The 11,963-nt window shown below is 44.2% G+C and overlaps 1 protein-coding gene across 4 annotated transcripts in view; it reads right to left on the reverse strand.

Annotated features, from left to right (window-relative positions):
- The window catches only part of SUZ12 (SUZ12 polycomb repressive complex 2 subunit), a 70,980-nt gene extending 59,369 nt beyond the window's left edge, over nt 1-11,611 (reverse strand). For 2 of the 4 annotated variants that reach the window (XM_074388402.1, XM_039476425.2), the window contains exons 1-3: nt 11,095-11,611; nt 7,972-8,018; nt 7,818-7,882 (exon numbers count right to left, since the gene is read on the reverse strand). In XM_074388402.1, the coding sequence (XP_074244503.1) occupies nt 7,818-7,882; nt 7,972-8,018; nt 11,095-11,368 (386 nt within the window). In that variant the 5' untranslated portion in view covers nt 11,369-11,611. The remainder of the gene's footprint in view (nt 1-7,817; nt 7,883-7,971; nt 8,019-11,094) is intronic. The other 2 variants (XM_074388401.1, XM_074388400.1) reach the window with 1 other exon arrangement.
- Nucleotides 11,612-11,963: the final 352 nt, after the last annotated feature.

The raw sequence follows: 11,963 nt of genomic DNA on the forward strand, positions 1-11,963 counted from the left end.
AAAAAAAAAAAGCTATTTATTGTATTCAACCACTGTAAAAATTGTCAGTAATGTTAATGTAAATATATTATAATAAAATACTGATATTAGAGCAGAAGTGATACAATCTATATTTCAAGTCAATGAGAAGAACCTCCATATCAAAGATCTTAAGGGTAAAAAAGCTTCTCTCTTTACCTTTACAGTTACTAAAAAGTTTAATATTAAAGTTTCCTCCAATAGAGTATAGTAAGAAGTGCTTTCTGAAGGATGACAATTTTTTTTTTTTTTTTTTTTTTTGAGACGGAGTTTCACTCTTGTTACCCTGGCTGGAGTGCAATGGCGCGATCTTGGCTCACCGCAATCTCCACCTACTGGGTTCAGGCAATTCTCCTGCCTCAGCCTCCTGAGTAGCCAGCATTACAGGCACGAGCCATCATGCCCAGCTAATTTTTTGTATTTTTAGTAGAGACGGGGTTTCACCAAGTTGACCAGGATGGTCTTGATCTCTTGACCTCGTGATCCACCCACCTCAGCCTCCCAAAGGGCTGGGATTACAGGCTTGAGCCACTGTGCCGGGCGAGAATGTATTTTCAATCTCCACAGATAAGAGACAAGAAAGAAAAATGAAGGACTCTTTAGGCTAGTTGCAAAGAGCTGTTCAGTATAAACACTGAAAGTTACTATTGAGAAAGGCCATGAAATTATTAGAAATTTTTAATATGTTTATATAATGATTAAGAAATTCTGTCTGCAGAAAAAGACTGAGTTCTAAGGTTCATCTCTTCTACCTTTATGAAGTTGTATACAGGAGAAGTGAATAGAATTGAATAATAACAATTTGAAACAGATAAGATCACAAAAGCAACCCAGCCTTCTTTAGGAAAAAAACAAAACAAACCTCATAAGCAACTATACAAAAATGCCTCCTCCTCAAACACCAATTTCTGTTCTTTAGAAGGGTAATGTTACTGTAGGTCAGATTTAACAAAGGAAATAATTATGAAAAGGTCATGGAAAAGGAGGATATTTAAAAATTCAAGAAATTTCAGAAGATTTTCTCTTAGGAGAGTTCAGAAATAGTTTACACGAAATCTAGCAAAATGGAATCAACAAAAAATGCCCTTCTCCTAGCCTGTATTTCTACTTTGTTGGGGCAGTGTTAGCCTATACAAGTTGAATACTTCTATAAAGAGTAAAGCACAAATTGACTTTAATAAATATACCAGAATTAATATCACGACTGAGTATGACTTCAAAGGGAGTGAGAAAAAAGTTGTAAAAGGCCGGGTGCGGTGGCTCATGCCTGTAATCCCAGCACTTTGGGAGGCCAAGGCGGGTGGATCACCTGAGGTCAGGAGTTCATGGCCAGTCTGACCAATATGGTAAAACCTCATCTCTATTTAAAAAAAAAAAAAGAAAGAAAAAAGTTGTAAAAAAGGATTCTTGAAAACACTGAGAAAAGACGACAATCACTGGGCTAAACTACCACCTTCCAAAGTCAAAAACTACTTTGAGGACAACAGCATTAATGTGAAGATGTGAGTTGTGCTATAATTTCTTTTTTTTTTTGAGACGGAGTTTCGCTCTTGTTACCCAGGCTGGAGTGCAATGGCGCGATCCCGGCTCACCGCAACCTCTGCCTCCTAGGTTCAGGTGATTCTCCTGCCTCAGCCTCCTGAGTAACTGGGATTACAGGCACGCGCCACCATGTCCAGCTAATTTTTTGTATTTTTAGTAAAGACGGGGTTTCACCATGTTGACCAGGATGGTCTCGATCTCTTGACCTTGTGATCCACCCGTCTCGGCCTCCCAAAGTGCTGGCATTATAGGCGTGAGCCACCGCACCCGGCCTGTAATTTCTTAATAATTAGTTCTAATAAGCCTTATATATGAGGTCAGGCATCTAACAAGATGATTAAACGATTCCTATGTCTTTGTTTTTTTTTTTGAGACACGGTCTCCCTCTACTGCCCAGGCTACAGTGGTCCAGCACATTCATAGCAACCCTCGAACTCCTGGGCTCAAGTGATCTTCCTGCCTCAGCCTCCTGAGTGTTTGGGACTACAGTCATGAGCCACCACACCCAGCTAATTTTTAAAATTTTTGTAGAAATAGAGTCTTGCTATGTTGCCAGGGCTGGTCTGTAACTCCTGTCCTCAAGTGATCCTCCTACCTCAGTCTTCTAAAGTGCTGAAATTACAGGTATGAACCAGCACGCCTAGCCTATTCACATGCATTTCTGTAAGAACTAAACTAGGTGGGATTTAAACGTTTCTTGGCTGGCAGATTGCTTAAAATTTCCCCAAAGACTTTTTTTTTTAAACCTTAAAGGCAATAATTAAGAAAATCCGTTTTTACTTAACCAAGCTTTTAAAAATTATCTCGCCAGGCACAGTGGTGCATGCTTGTAGTCCCAGCTGCTCAGGAGGCTGAGGCTGGAGGATCGCTTGAACCCAAGAGTTCTGGGCCATAGCGCGCTATGCTGGTAGGGTGTCTGCACTAAGTTCGGCATCAATATGGTGACCTCCTGGGAGTGGGGGGCCACCAGGTTGCCTAAGGGATGAACCGGCACAGGTCAGAAACGGAGCAGAGGTCAAAACGCCTGTGCTGATCAGTAGTGGGATGGCACTTGTGAATAGCCACTGCACTCCAGCCTGGGCAACATAGCAAGACCCATCTCAAAAATGAAAATAAATAAAATTATCTCTACCCATGCAGACAACAGAAACATATCCTACAAGCTGGGCACAGTGGCTGACACCTGTAATCCCAGCACTTTGAAAGGCGAAGGCAGGCAGATCACCAGGTCAGATGTTCGAGAACAGCCTGAGCAACATGATAAAACTTAAAAATACAAAAATTAGCCAGGTGTGGTGGCATGCCCCCTGTAATCCCAGCTACTCAGGAGGCTGAGGCAGGAGAACTGCTTGAACCCAGGAGGTGGAGGTTGCAATGAGCCGAGAGCACGCCATTGCATTCCAGCCTGGGCGACAGAGCGAGACTCCATCTCAAAAAAAAAACAAACGAAGAAAAACATAACCTGCAATGGGACAAATTAATAAACATGACGGGAAAATGGAGCTTGGATTTTTTTTTTTTTTTTTTTTTTTTTTGAGACGGAGTTTTGCTCTTGTTACCCAGGCTGGAGTGCAATGGCGTGATCTCGGCTCACCGCAACCTTCGCCTCCTGGGTTCAAGCAATTCTCCTGCCTCAGCCTCCTGAGTAGCTGGGATGACAGGCGCGTGCCACCATGCCCAGCTAATTTTTTGTATTTTTAGTAGAGATGGGGTTTCACCATGTGGACCAGGATGGTCTCGATCTCTTGACCTCGTGATCCGCCCGCCTCGGCCTCCCAAAGTGCTGGGATTACAGGCGTGAGCCACCACGCCCGGCCTGAGCTTGGATTTTAAATGTGTACTTTTTAGCCGGGCACAGTGGCTCACGCCTGTAATCCCAACACTCTGGAAGGCTGAGGCGCGTGGATCACCTGAAGTCAGGAGTTCAAGACCAGCCTAGCCAACATGGCAAAACCCTGTCTCTCCTAAAAACACAAAAAATTAGCCGGGCATGGTGGCACATGCCTGTAATCCAAGCTACTTGGGAGGCTGAGGCAGAGAATTGCTTGAACCCGGGAGGCAGAGGTGGCAATGTGCTGAGATCATGCCACTGCACTCCAGCCTGGGTGACAGAGCGAGGCTGTCCCAAAAAAAAAAAGGCTTTGATGAAACAAAAGTTAAATCAAATTCTACTAGCTTTACAGGATAAATCAAGGGTCAGGAAACTATGAACCATGGCCAAATCTGGTTTATTGCCTGTTTTTGTACAGCCAGCCCCAAAGATAAGAATTTTTTTTTTTTTTTTTTTTTTTAAGACAGAGTCTTGCTCTTGTTACCCAGGCTGGAGTGCAATGGCGAGATTTCCACTCACTGCAACCTCCGCCTCCTGAGTTCAAGCAATTCTGCACAAGAGCAAGTTTGCATTGAGAGATTGGTTACTTAGGTGCTTAGCAATTTTCACCTATTAACTGCAATGCAAACTTGCTCATGTGCTCAATTCTGACTCCCAAATACCTGGGATCACAGATGCCCTCCGCCACGCCCAGCTAATTTTTGTGTTTTTAGTGGAGACAGGGTTTCACCACGTTGGCCAGGCTGGTCTTGAACGCCTGACCTCAGGTGATCCACTGGTCTCAGCCTCCCAAAGTGCTGGGATTACAGGCTTGAGCCACCACGCCCGGCCCTTGAGCCATCACGCCCCGCCCTTCTTTTTTTATTTTTAGTAAAGACAGGGTTTCACCATTTTAACCAAGATGGTCTCAATCTCTTGACCTCAGGTGATCAGTCCACCTCCGCCTCCCAAAGTGCTGGGATTACAGGCATAAGCCACTGCGCTGGCCAAGAATGGTTTTTATAGAAAAGTATAACCAATTGATTTGATTATAAAAAACACTAACTCTGAACCCCAATTAAGCAAAGTGTTATCTCCCCTACCCCTACATAAAATTCTACATTTCTCATTAGTAGGTCTATATTACAAAATGTTCTATCTTATATTGTATTTTATCAATAAAAAATCTATATATTGACATTTTGGGCTGAAATTTTTTTAAATGTGGATTTTTTCTTTCTTTTTATATTAAGTACATATATAATATCCTCTGTTTTGCATCCTGGCTGCAAAGCCTAAAATATTTACTATTTACTGGTCCTTTGCAGAAAAAGCATACTGAATGCTGGTGAAGATCAAATAATGGAAGACAGGTAAAGGGTGGACAAAACTAATTCTGTAATCTAATTTATAACCTACTTTTTGGTTACTTAGGTGCTTAGCAATTTTCACCTATTAACTGCAATGCAAACTTGCTCATGTGCTCAAAGATTGCCAAAAGACAAATAGTTTTAACACTTAAATCCTTCCAAATATAAGTAGATATATTTACAAAACTTGACTACATCTTCCTATAGAAATGTGATACCTACTTAATAAACGGCAGCAGTCACCAAACAGCTTAGTTTCAAACTCTATTAACTTGATGGTTTTACTAAGTCAAGACTACAATAACAATACCAAATGTTTAATAGAACTCTTGCTTTTATTTTTATTTATTTATTTATTTATTTTTTTGAGACGGAGTTTTGCTCTTGTTACCCAGGCTGGAGTGCAATGGCGCGATCTCGGCTCACCGCAACCTCCGCCTCCTGGGGTCAGGCAATTCTCCTGCCTCAGCCTCCTGAGTAGCTGGGATTACAGGCACGCACCACCATGCCCAGCTAATTTTTTGTATTTTTAGTAGAGACGGGGTTTCACCATGTTGACCAGGATGGTCTAGATCTCTCGACCTCGTGATCCGCCCGCCTCAGCCTCCCAAAGTGCTGAGATTACAAGCTTGAGCCACCGCGCCCGGCCAGAACTCTTGCTTTTAAATGTGAACTTGTTCACTTGATTTGCTCAAATAAATAAAATCTTCTTTTTTTTTTTTTTTTTTTTGAGACTAATTTTTGCTCCTGTTGCCTAGGCTAGAGTGCAATGGCATGATCATGGCTCACAGCAACCTCCGCCTCCTGGATTCAAGCCATTCTCCTGCCTTAGCCTCCAGAGGATTACAAATTGAGATTACAAGCATGCACCACCACGCCTGGCTAATTTTGTATTTTTAGTAGAGACAGAGTTTCTCCACGTTAGTCAGGCTGGTCTCAAACTCCAGACCTCAGGTCCAGCCTTGGTAATGGTCTTACAGAAGGGGAAATACTTTTGAAATCAATAGCATGGCCTGGCACGGTGGCTCATGCTTGTAATCCCAGCACTTTGGGAGGCTGAGGTAGGTAGATCACATGGTCAGGAATCCCAGACCAGCCTGGCCAATATAGTAAAACCCCATCTCTACTAAAAACACAAAAATTAGCCGGTGTGGTGGCGTGTGCCTGTAGTCCCAGCTACTCAGGAGGCTGAGGCAGGAGAATAACTTGAACCTGGGAAGCAGAGGTTACAGTGAGCCAAGATTGTGCCACTGACTCCAGCCTGGGCAAGAAAGCAAGACTACGTCTCAAAAAAAAAAAAAAAACTAATCAATAGACTGAAGGTTTTAAAAAAATAAAGTCTTGGCCGGGCGCGGTGGCTCAAGCCTGTAATCCCAGCACTTTGGGAGGCCAAGGCGGGTGGATCACGAGGTCAAGAGATCGAGACCATCCCTGTCAACATGGTGAAACCCCGTCTCTACTAAAAATACAAAAAATTAGCTGGGCATGGTGGTGCGTGCCTATAATCCCAGCTACTGAGGAGGCTGAGGCAGGAGAATTGCCTGAACCCAGGAGGCGGAGGTTGCGGTGAGCCGAGATCGCGCCATTGCACTCCAGCCTGGGTAACAAGAGCGAAACTACGCCTCAAAAAATAAATAAATAAATAAATAAATAAATAAAGTCTTAATCATCAGATTTTCAAGTGGAGTCTGGAGGTTGGAGACAGTTTATTTTTGCTGTATAACGTTTAGTACTTAACCATATGTAATTATCAATGCAAGTTTTTGTCCTAGGTGCAAGATTATATTTATTTAGGCCCAGCACAGTGGTTCACGCCTGTAATCCCAGCACTTTAGGAGGGTGAGATAAGTCGATCATCTGAGGTCAGGAGTTTGAGATCAGCCTGGCCAACATGGTGAAACCCCATCTCTATGAAAAATACAAAAAGTTAGCCAGGCTTGGTGGCAAGCACCTGTAATCCCAGCTACTGGGGAGGCTGAGACAGGATAATAGCTTGACCCTGGGAGTCAGAGGTTGCAGTGAACCAAGATTGCGCCTTTGCACTCTAGCCTGGGCAACAAGAGCAACACACTGTCTCAAAAAAACCATCACCAAAGATATAAAATGAGACTCTCTGAACCTATCATTACAGGAGCTCATTCAAGTTAGACACAATATTCAAAAATTAACTCAAATTTCATGTAACAAAGGTAGCTACCCTGAACTCTTTAGTAAATATTTAAATCCTCGACTTCTATCAGACTTGAAAATAACCAGTGGAGGCTGGATGTGGTGGCTCACGCCTATAATCCCAGCATTTTGGGAGGCCGAAGTGGGCAGATCGCCAAGTGGGTCAGAAGTTCAAGAGCAGCCTGGCCAGCATAACGAAACCCCATCTCTACTAAAAAAAAAAAAAAAAATTAGCCAGGCATGTTGGCGGGTGCCTGTAATGCTAGCTACTCGAGAGGCTGAGGTAGGAGAATCGCTTGAACCCAGGAGGCAAAGGTTGCAGTGAGCCAAGATTTTGCCATTATACTCCAGCCTGGGCAACCAAGAGTGAAACTCCATCTCAAAAAAAAAAAACAAGAAAAAGAAAAAATAACCAGTGGTACAGAGCAAAAGCATAATCAGTAAAATCACTTAATTCACTTTACTTCTCTGCCTCCCAACTTCAAGCAATTCTCCTGCCTCAGACTCCCAAGTAGCTGGGATTACAGGCGCATGACACCACACCCAGCTAATTTTTGTATTTTAGTATAGACAGCGTTTCCCATGTAGGTCAGGCCAGGCTGGTCTGGAACTTCTGACCGCAAGTAATCCACCTGCCTTGGACTCTAAAAGTGCTGGGATTACAGGTCAGAGGCACCACACCCAGCCTCTTTTCTATTAGGGAAAAAAAAAAAAAAACTAATAACCTGAGATTTATAAAGATGATACTACCAAAACCACTGTGCAACCAGTTCAACCAGTCACTCTCCCATTTCAGTTTTCATATTAAATCTTTAGAAACAATTTTCATTTTTCTTTAATTTTCAGAAATAGTACTTTAAAACTTTAACATGGTTTGATCAGCTTGAAATAAGATTCAAAAAATGTACCTTTTGATGTTTGTTCTGGAGTTTCGATGAGACATGTAAGTAAGAGTTCTGTGCAAAAATATTGGCTACAAAAAGAGTTTTAAAAATGTTAAAATTGAATACAGACGCAATCATAAGAGAGAAATAATAATGATAAATTTTGTTCACTACTTACCGCTATGAGATTCCGAGTTCGAAGAAATCTATAGATCTGTGTTGGCTCTAGGTAACAGAAAACAAAATGCAAACATTTATGGAAACTTACTTGTCAGAAAAATACCAACCCAGACCATGTTGTATCTATATAAACTTATCACCTGCTATGGAAATCATGCACTGAATATTTATATTGCACTAAATGTTTACATCAAGAAAATTAGTATGCACAGTAAGATCAAAAGGCATTCAATCAGTGGCATACATTCACAAAGTTCATCTACACTTATTTTATACTGAAGGCTCTCTACAATATTTTTCTTAAACTTTTTTAAGATAGTCATTGGGGCCGGGCGCAGTGGCTCAAGCCTGTAATCCCAGCACTTTGGGAGGCCAAGGCGGGTGGATCATGAGGTCAAGAGATCGAGATCATCTGGTCAACTTGGTGAAACCCCATCTCTACTAAAAGTACAAAAAATTAGCTGGGCATAGTGGCACGTGCCTGTAATCCCAGCTACTCAGGAGGCTGAGGTAGGAGAATTGCCTGAACCCAGGAGGCGGAGGTTGCGGTGAGCCAAGATCGCGCCATTGCACTCCAGCCTGGGTAACAAGAGCGAAACTCCGTCTCAAAAAAATAAAAATAAAAAGACAGTCATTGGACAGAACTGAAGAGAAGTAGTTATACTCATTTAACTTAGCTAATTTAAACTACCTATAACCAATTTTCTTCCAAAAAGCAGCTGCACTAGTTAGCTGGAGTCAACAAAAAACTATTTATTGATGCCAAACAACATGAAAATTTCACTTTTTTTTTTTTTTTTTGACGGTTTCGCTCTTCTTGCCCAGTCTGGAGTGCATGGTGCAATCTCTCCTGATGGCAAGCTCCGCCTCCCAGGTTCAAGCGATTCTCCTGCCTCAGCCTCCTGAGTAGCTGGGATTATAGGCATGTGCCACCACGCCTAGCCAATTTTTATTTTTAGTAGAGATGGGGTTTCTCCCTGTTGGCCAGGTTGGTCTTGAACTCCTGATCTCATGTGATCCGCCCACCTCAGCCTCCCAAAGTGCTAGGATTACAGGCCCCAGCCATGGTGCCCAGCCTGAACATTTCAATTTTTTTTTTTTTTTGAGCATTCTTTTTAATTGGTCACATAAAAACTTGCAGTTGGCCAAAACAGAATCCTAATATATCCTATTACAGAAACGATGATATCCTAAGACATATCCCAGGCATTCCTAATACAGATATGATGAAAGTCAAGTATTTTTATTTCTTTTTTTGAAAAGAGGTGTTGCTGTGTTGCGCAGGCTGGTCTGAAACTCCTGGGCTCAATCGATGCTCCAGCCTCAGCCTCCAGAGTAGCTGGTATTACAGTTGAGACCCACTGCACTCAAAAGTCAGTCAATATTGAAATAAATCTGGGACACAAACTGCAGCAAAAATTCTCAATAAATATTCCTAATTATAAATTTTTAACTATTTTGTTCAATGTAAATATCATCTTAACACATTTTTTACACAATTGACAGACTCCTAAAACAGTCTAAGGCTTAAAATGAGTTGAATTAAGTTTCAAATTAGTTAAAATTTGTTATACAGGACATATATGTATACACACACACACCATCATAGCAGTTACACTGATGACCTATTAGTAACATGTTTCTTTAAATAAAGCAGTATCAAAATAAGCCAAATATGAGTAAGTATACAAATAATTAAAGTATTTACATTTCCCAGTGAACAACTTCAAGTTGTTTCACGATCAGATCTAGCTCTTAATGACAGTTGACTTCTCCAAGGTGGACTCATCAGAACGAAAATAGTTAAAACTTTCTTGAAGTATCTGTCTTCTCATAACATTCAGAAAGAACTTTTTAAATTTCCATCTAAATCTTCAACTGGCTAGTTTCATTTTTAATTAACTAAAGGGAGATGAGATACTTTAGAAGGGGCACAAACAAGTCTGATTACTGTCACCACTGCCCATCAATTCTCCATCCTATTTCCAATTAAAGCCTCTCCAGATATTTCAAAGTATATTAAGCAATATAATATGTGAATAATGTGAATCTCTCTGAAGCAGGTTCGATATTCGTTCCGATAAAAACTGAAATTCTTTCTATTAAGTTCCAATTAGAATTTCATGAAGCACTAATGAGAGAGAATGAAGGAACGGTATTAAACAATGTAATACGTCTTTCCAAGCACAGCTGATACCATGCCCTTAACATATGCCACAGTGAAATTGTAAATAAGAACATCGAGTGGTAGGGCCGAGTTTATTCAAGTTTCAGTAAGATTATTTAGCTATTAAAGATCATTCAAATTACAACGCACAAAAGCAAAAACGGAAACCAATCAAAATACAACATTCCTTAAAGAACAATCAGGATTATTTATAGTTACGGTGTTTCTAATAAATTCTATTGTTTCCAGGCACCTTGCTCTCCTTTCCAAATAAGTCAGCTTCACCCTCCAAACAGACCTTAGAAACAGAAATCGACCTAAGAAAAAGTCCCGTAAGCCGAGTATAAAAAGCAGAATTCCGGGGTCGTCTCCAGAGAAGATGCCTGACCACTCTCTGGCTCAGTTTACATATCCACAAAATGGGTGGATAGATTTGAAAGGTTTTAAGCATCCAGAGGTGCCATGTGAACCTGCAGCACCAAGTTAGCGCGAAGGCATTTCAGACTCAGCATCATTTATTCGGCTGGACTGCATTCGTCCCTTCGCAGGCTTCATTTTGCCACTCCAAAGCTACAGCCGAAACCCTCGTATTTCTAGAGTCCGAAAGGCATGAAGGAAAACAAGAACTAGTCTCGGGATGTGACTGCAGCTCCGTTCAGCTGTTCCCTCCTCATCTAAAAGCCGCCTGCTCTTAACGTGGAGCCCCAGTCCCGAGCCTCTCGCGTCAGTCTTGGGGGAGTCAAGAACCTACCCGGACCCTCTTCTCCAGCTCTCCCAAGGCCCTAGACTCTGGCTGCCCCGGAGGCGCAATCCCCGAAAGGGGGACATCCCCTCAATTCCGCCCTCCACTCCCACACCAAGTGGACTCCCGAGGAGGAAGGGGGCCCAGCAGTGTCCCGTCCCCGGCGCTGGCAGAGGGGGTCCTCCTGCCCTCAAAGCCTCGCACACACTCACTCTCAAAGGCCTGGAGGAAAAGCTCGTGGTCAGCCTGGACGTGCTCCATTTTCGGCTTCTTCACCGGTAACACCGCGGCCCCCGCCGCTGCCGCCGCGGAGGAGGAAGAGGAGGCCGAATAACTGCCGCCGCCTCCACAGCCCCCGCCGCCGGATTTGCCGCCCGAAGCCGTCGCCGCCGCCACCGCCGCCGAACCCCCGAAGCCGCCTCCCCCGGACCCCGCGCTGGGCCCCGAGCCGCCCCCTCCCCCACCGCCGTGCTTCTGAGGCGCCATCGCGGTTCCTGCCTCCTCCCCCCGCCAGCTACCCGCCGGGCGGCCCCGGAGAGTAAGCGCCTGCAATACCAACCGCTCGCCCCAGCAGGCTCCGGCGGACCGAGGGGGGAAGGAGGAGAGAGGGGAGGAGAGGGGAAGGGAAGGGAGGAGGAGAGGAGGGAAGGAGGGAGGAAAAAAAAAAAAGTGTCTCCTCAGAGCCCCGCTCCGCTCCGGAGGCCGCTCACCCTACCCTGGCCTGGCTCCGCCCACTTCCCCCGCCCGGCGCTCTGATTGGGCGGCGGGAGCGCGCGCCGCCCGGCCGCCCAGCCTGTTGGCCCGCGGATTCCCCCGTCAGTCACGCGGAGGCGCTTCTCGCGGAGGCGCGGCTTGGTTGGCCCGTGCGCGCTGCCGACGGCGGGCCCGGCCGCCTCTTTGAACTGAATTCGCGGGAAAATTAGGGGTCGGAGCGGCCTTCCTGCTGGCCCCGGTGCATTGTGGGGAGAGAGGGACCCAGTGAGCGGTTTAAGGAGCCGTTTCTCGCCTTCTGAGCGTCGTCAGTCACCGCCCCCAGAGGGTTAGAGGACCCCTGGAGAGAGGCAGGCCTCCGAGGAACTGG

The sequence above is a fragment of the Saimiri boliviensis genome, chromosome 17 (genome assembly GCF_048565385.1).
Source record: "Saimiri boliviensis isolate mSaiBol1 chromosome 17, mSaiBol1.pri, whole genome shotgun sequence".
Taxonomy (NCBI): Eukaryota; Metazoa; Chordata; class Mammalia; order Primates; family Cebidae; genus Saimiri; species Saimiri boliviensis.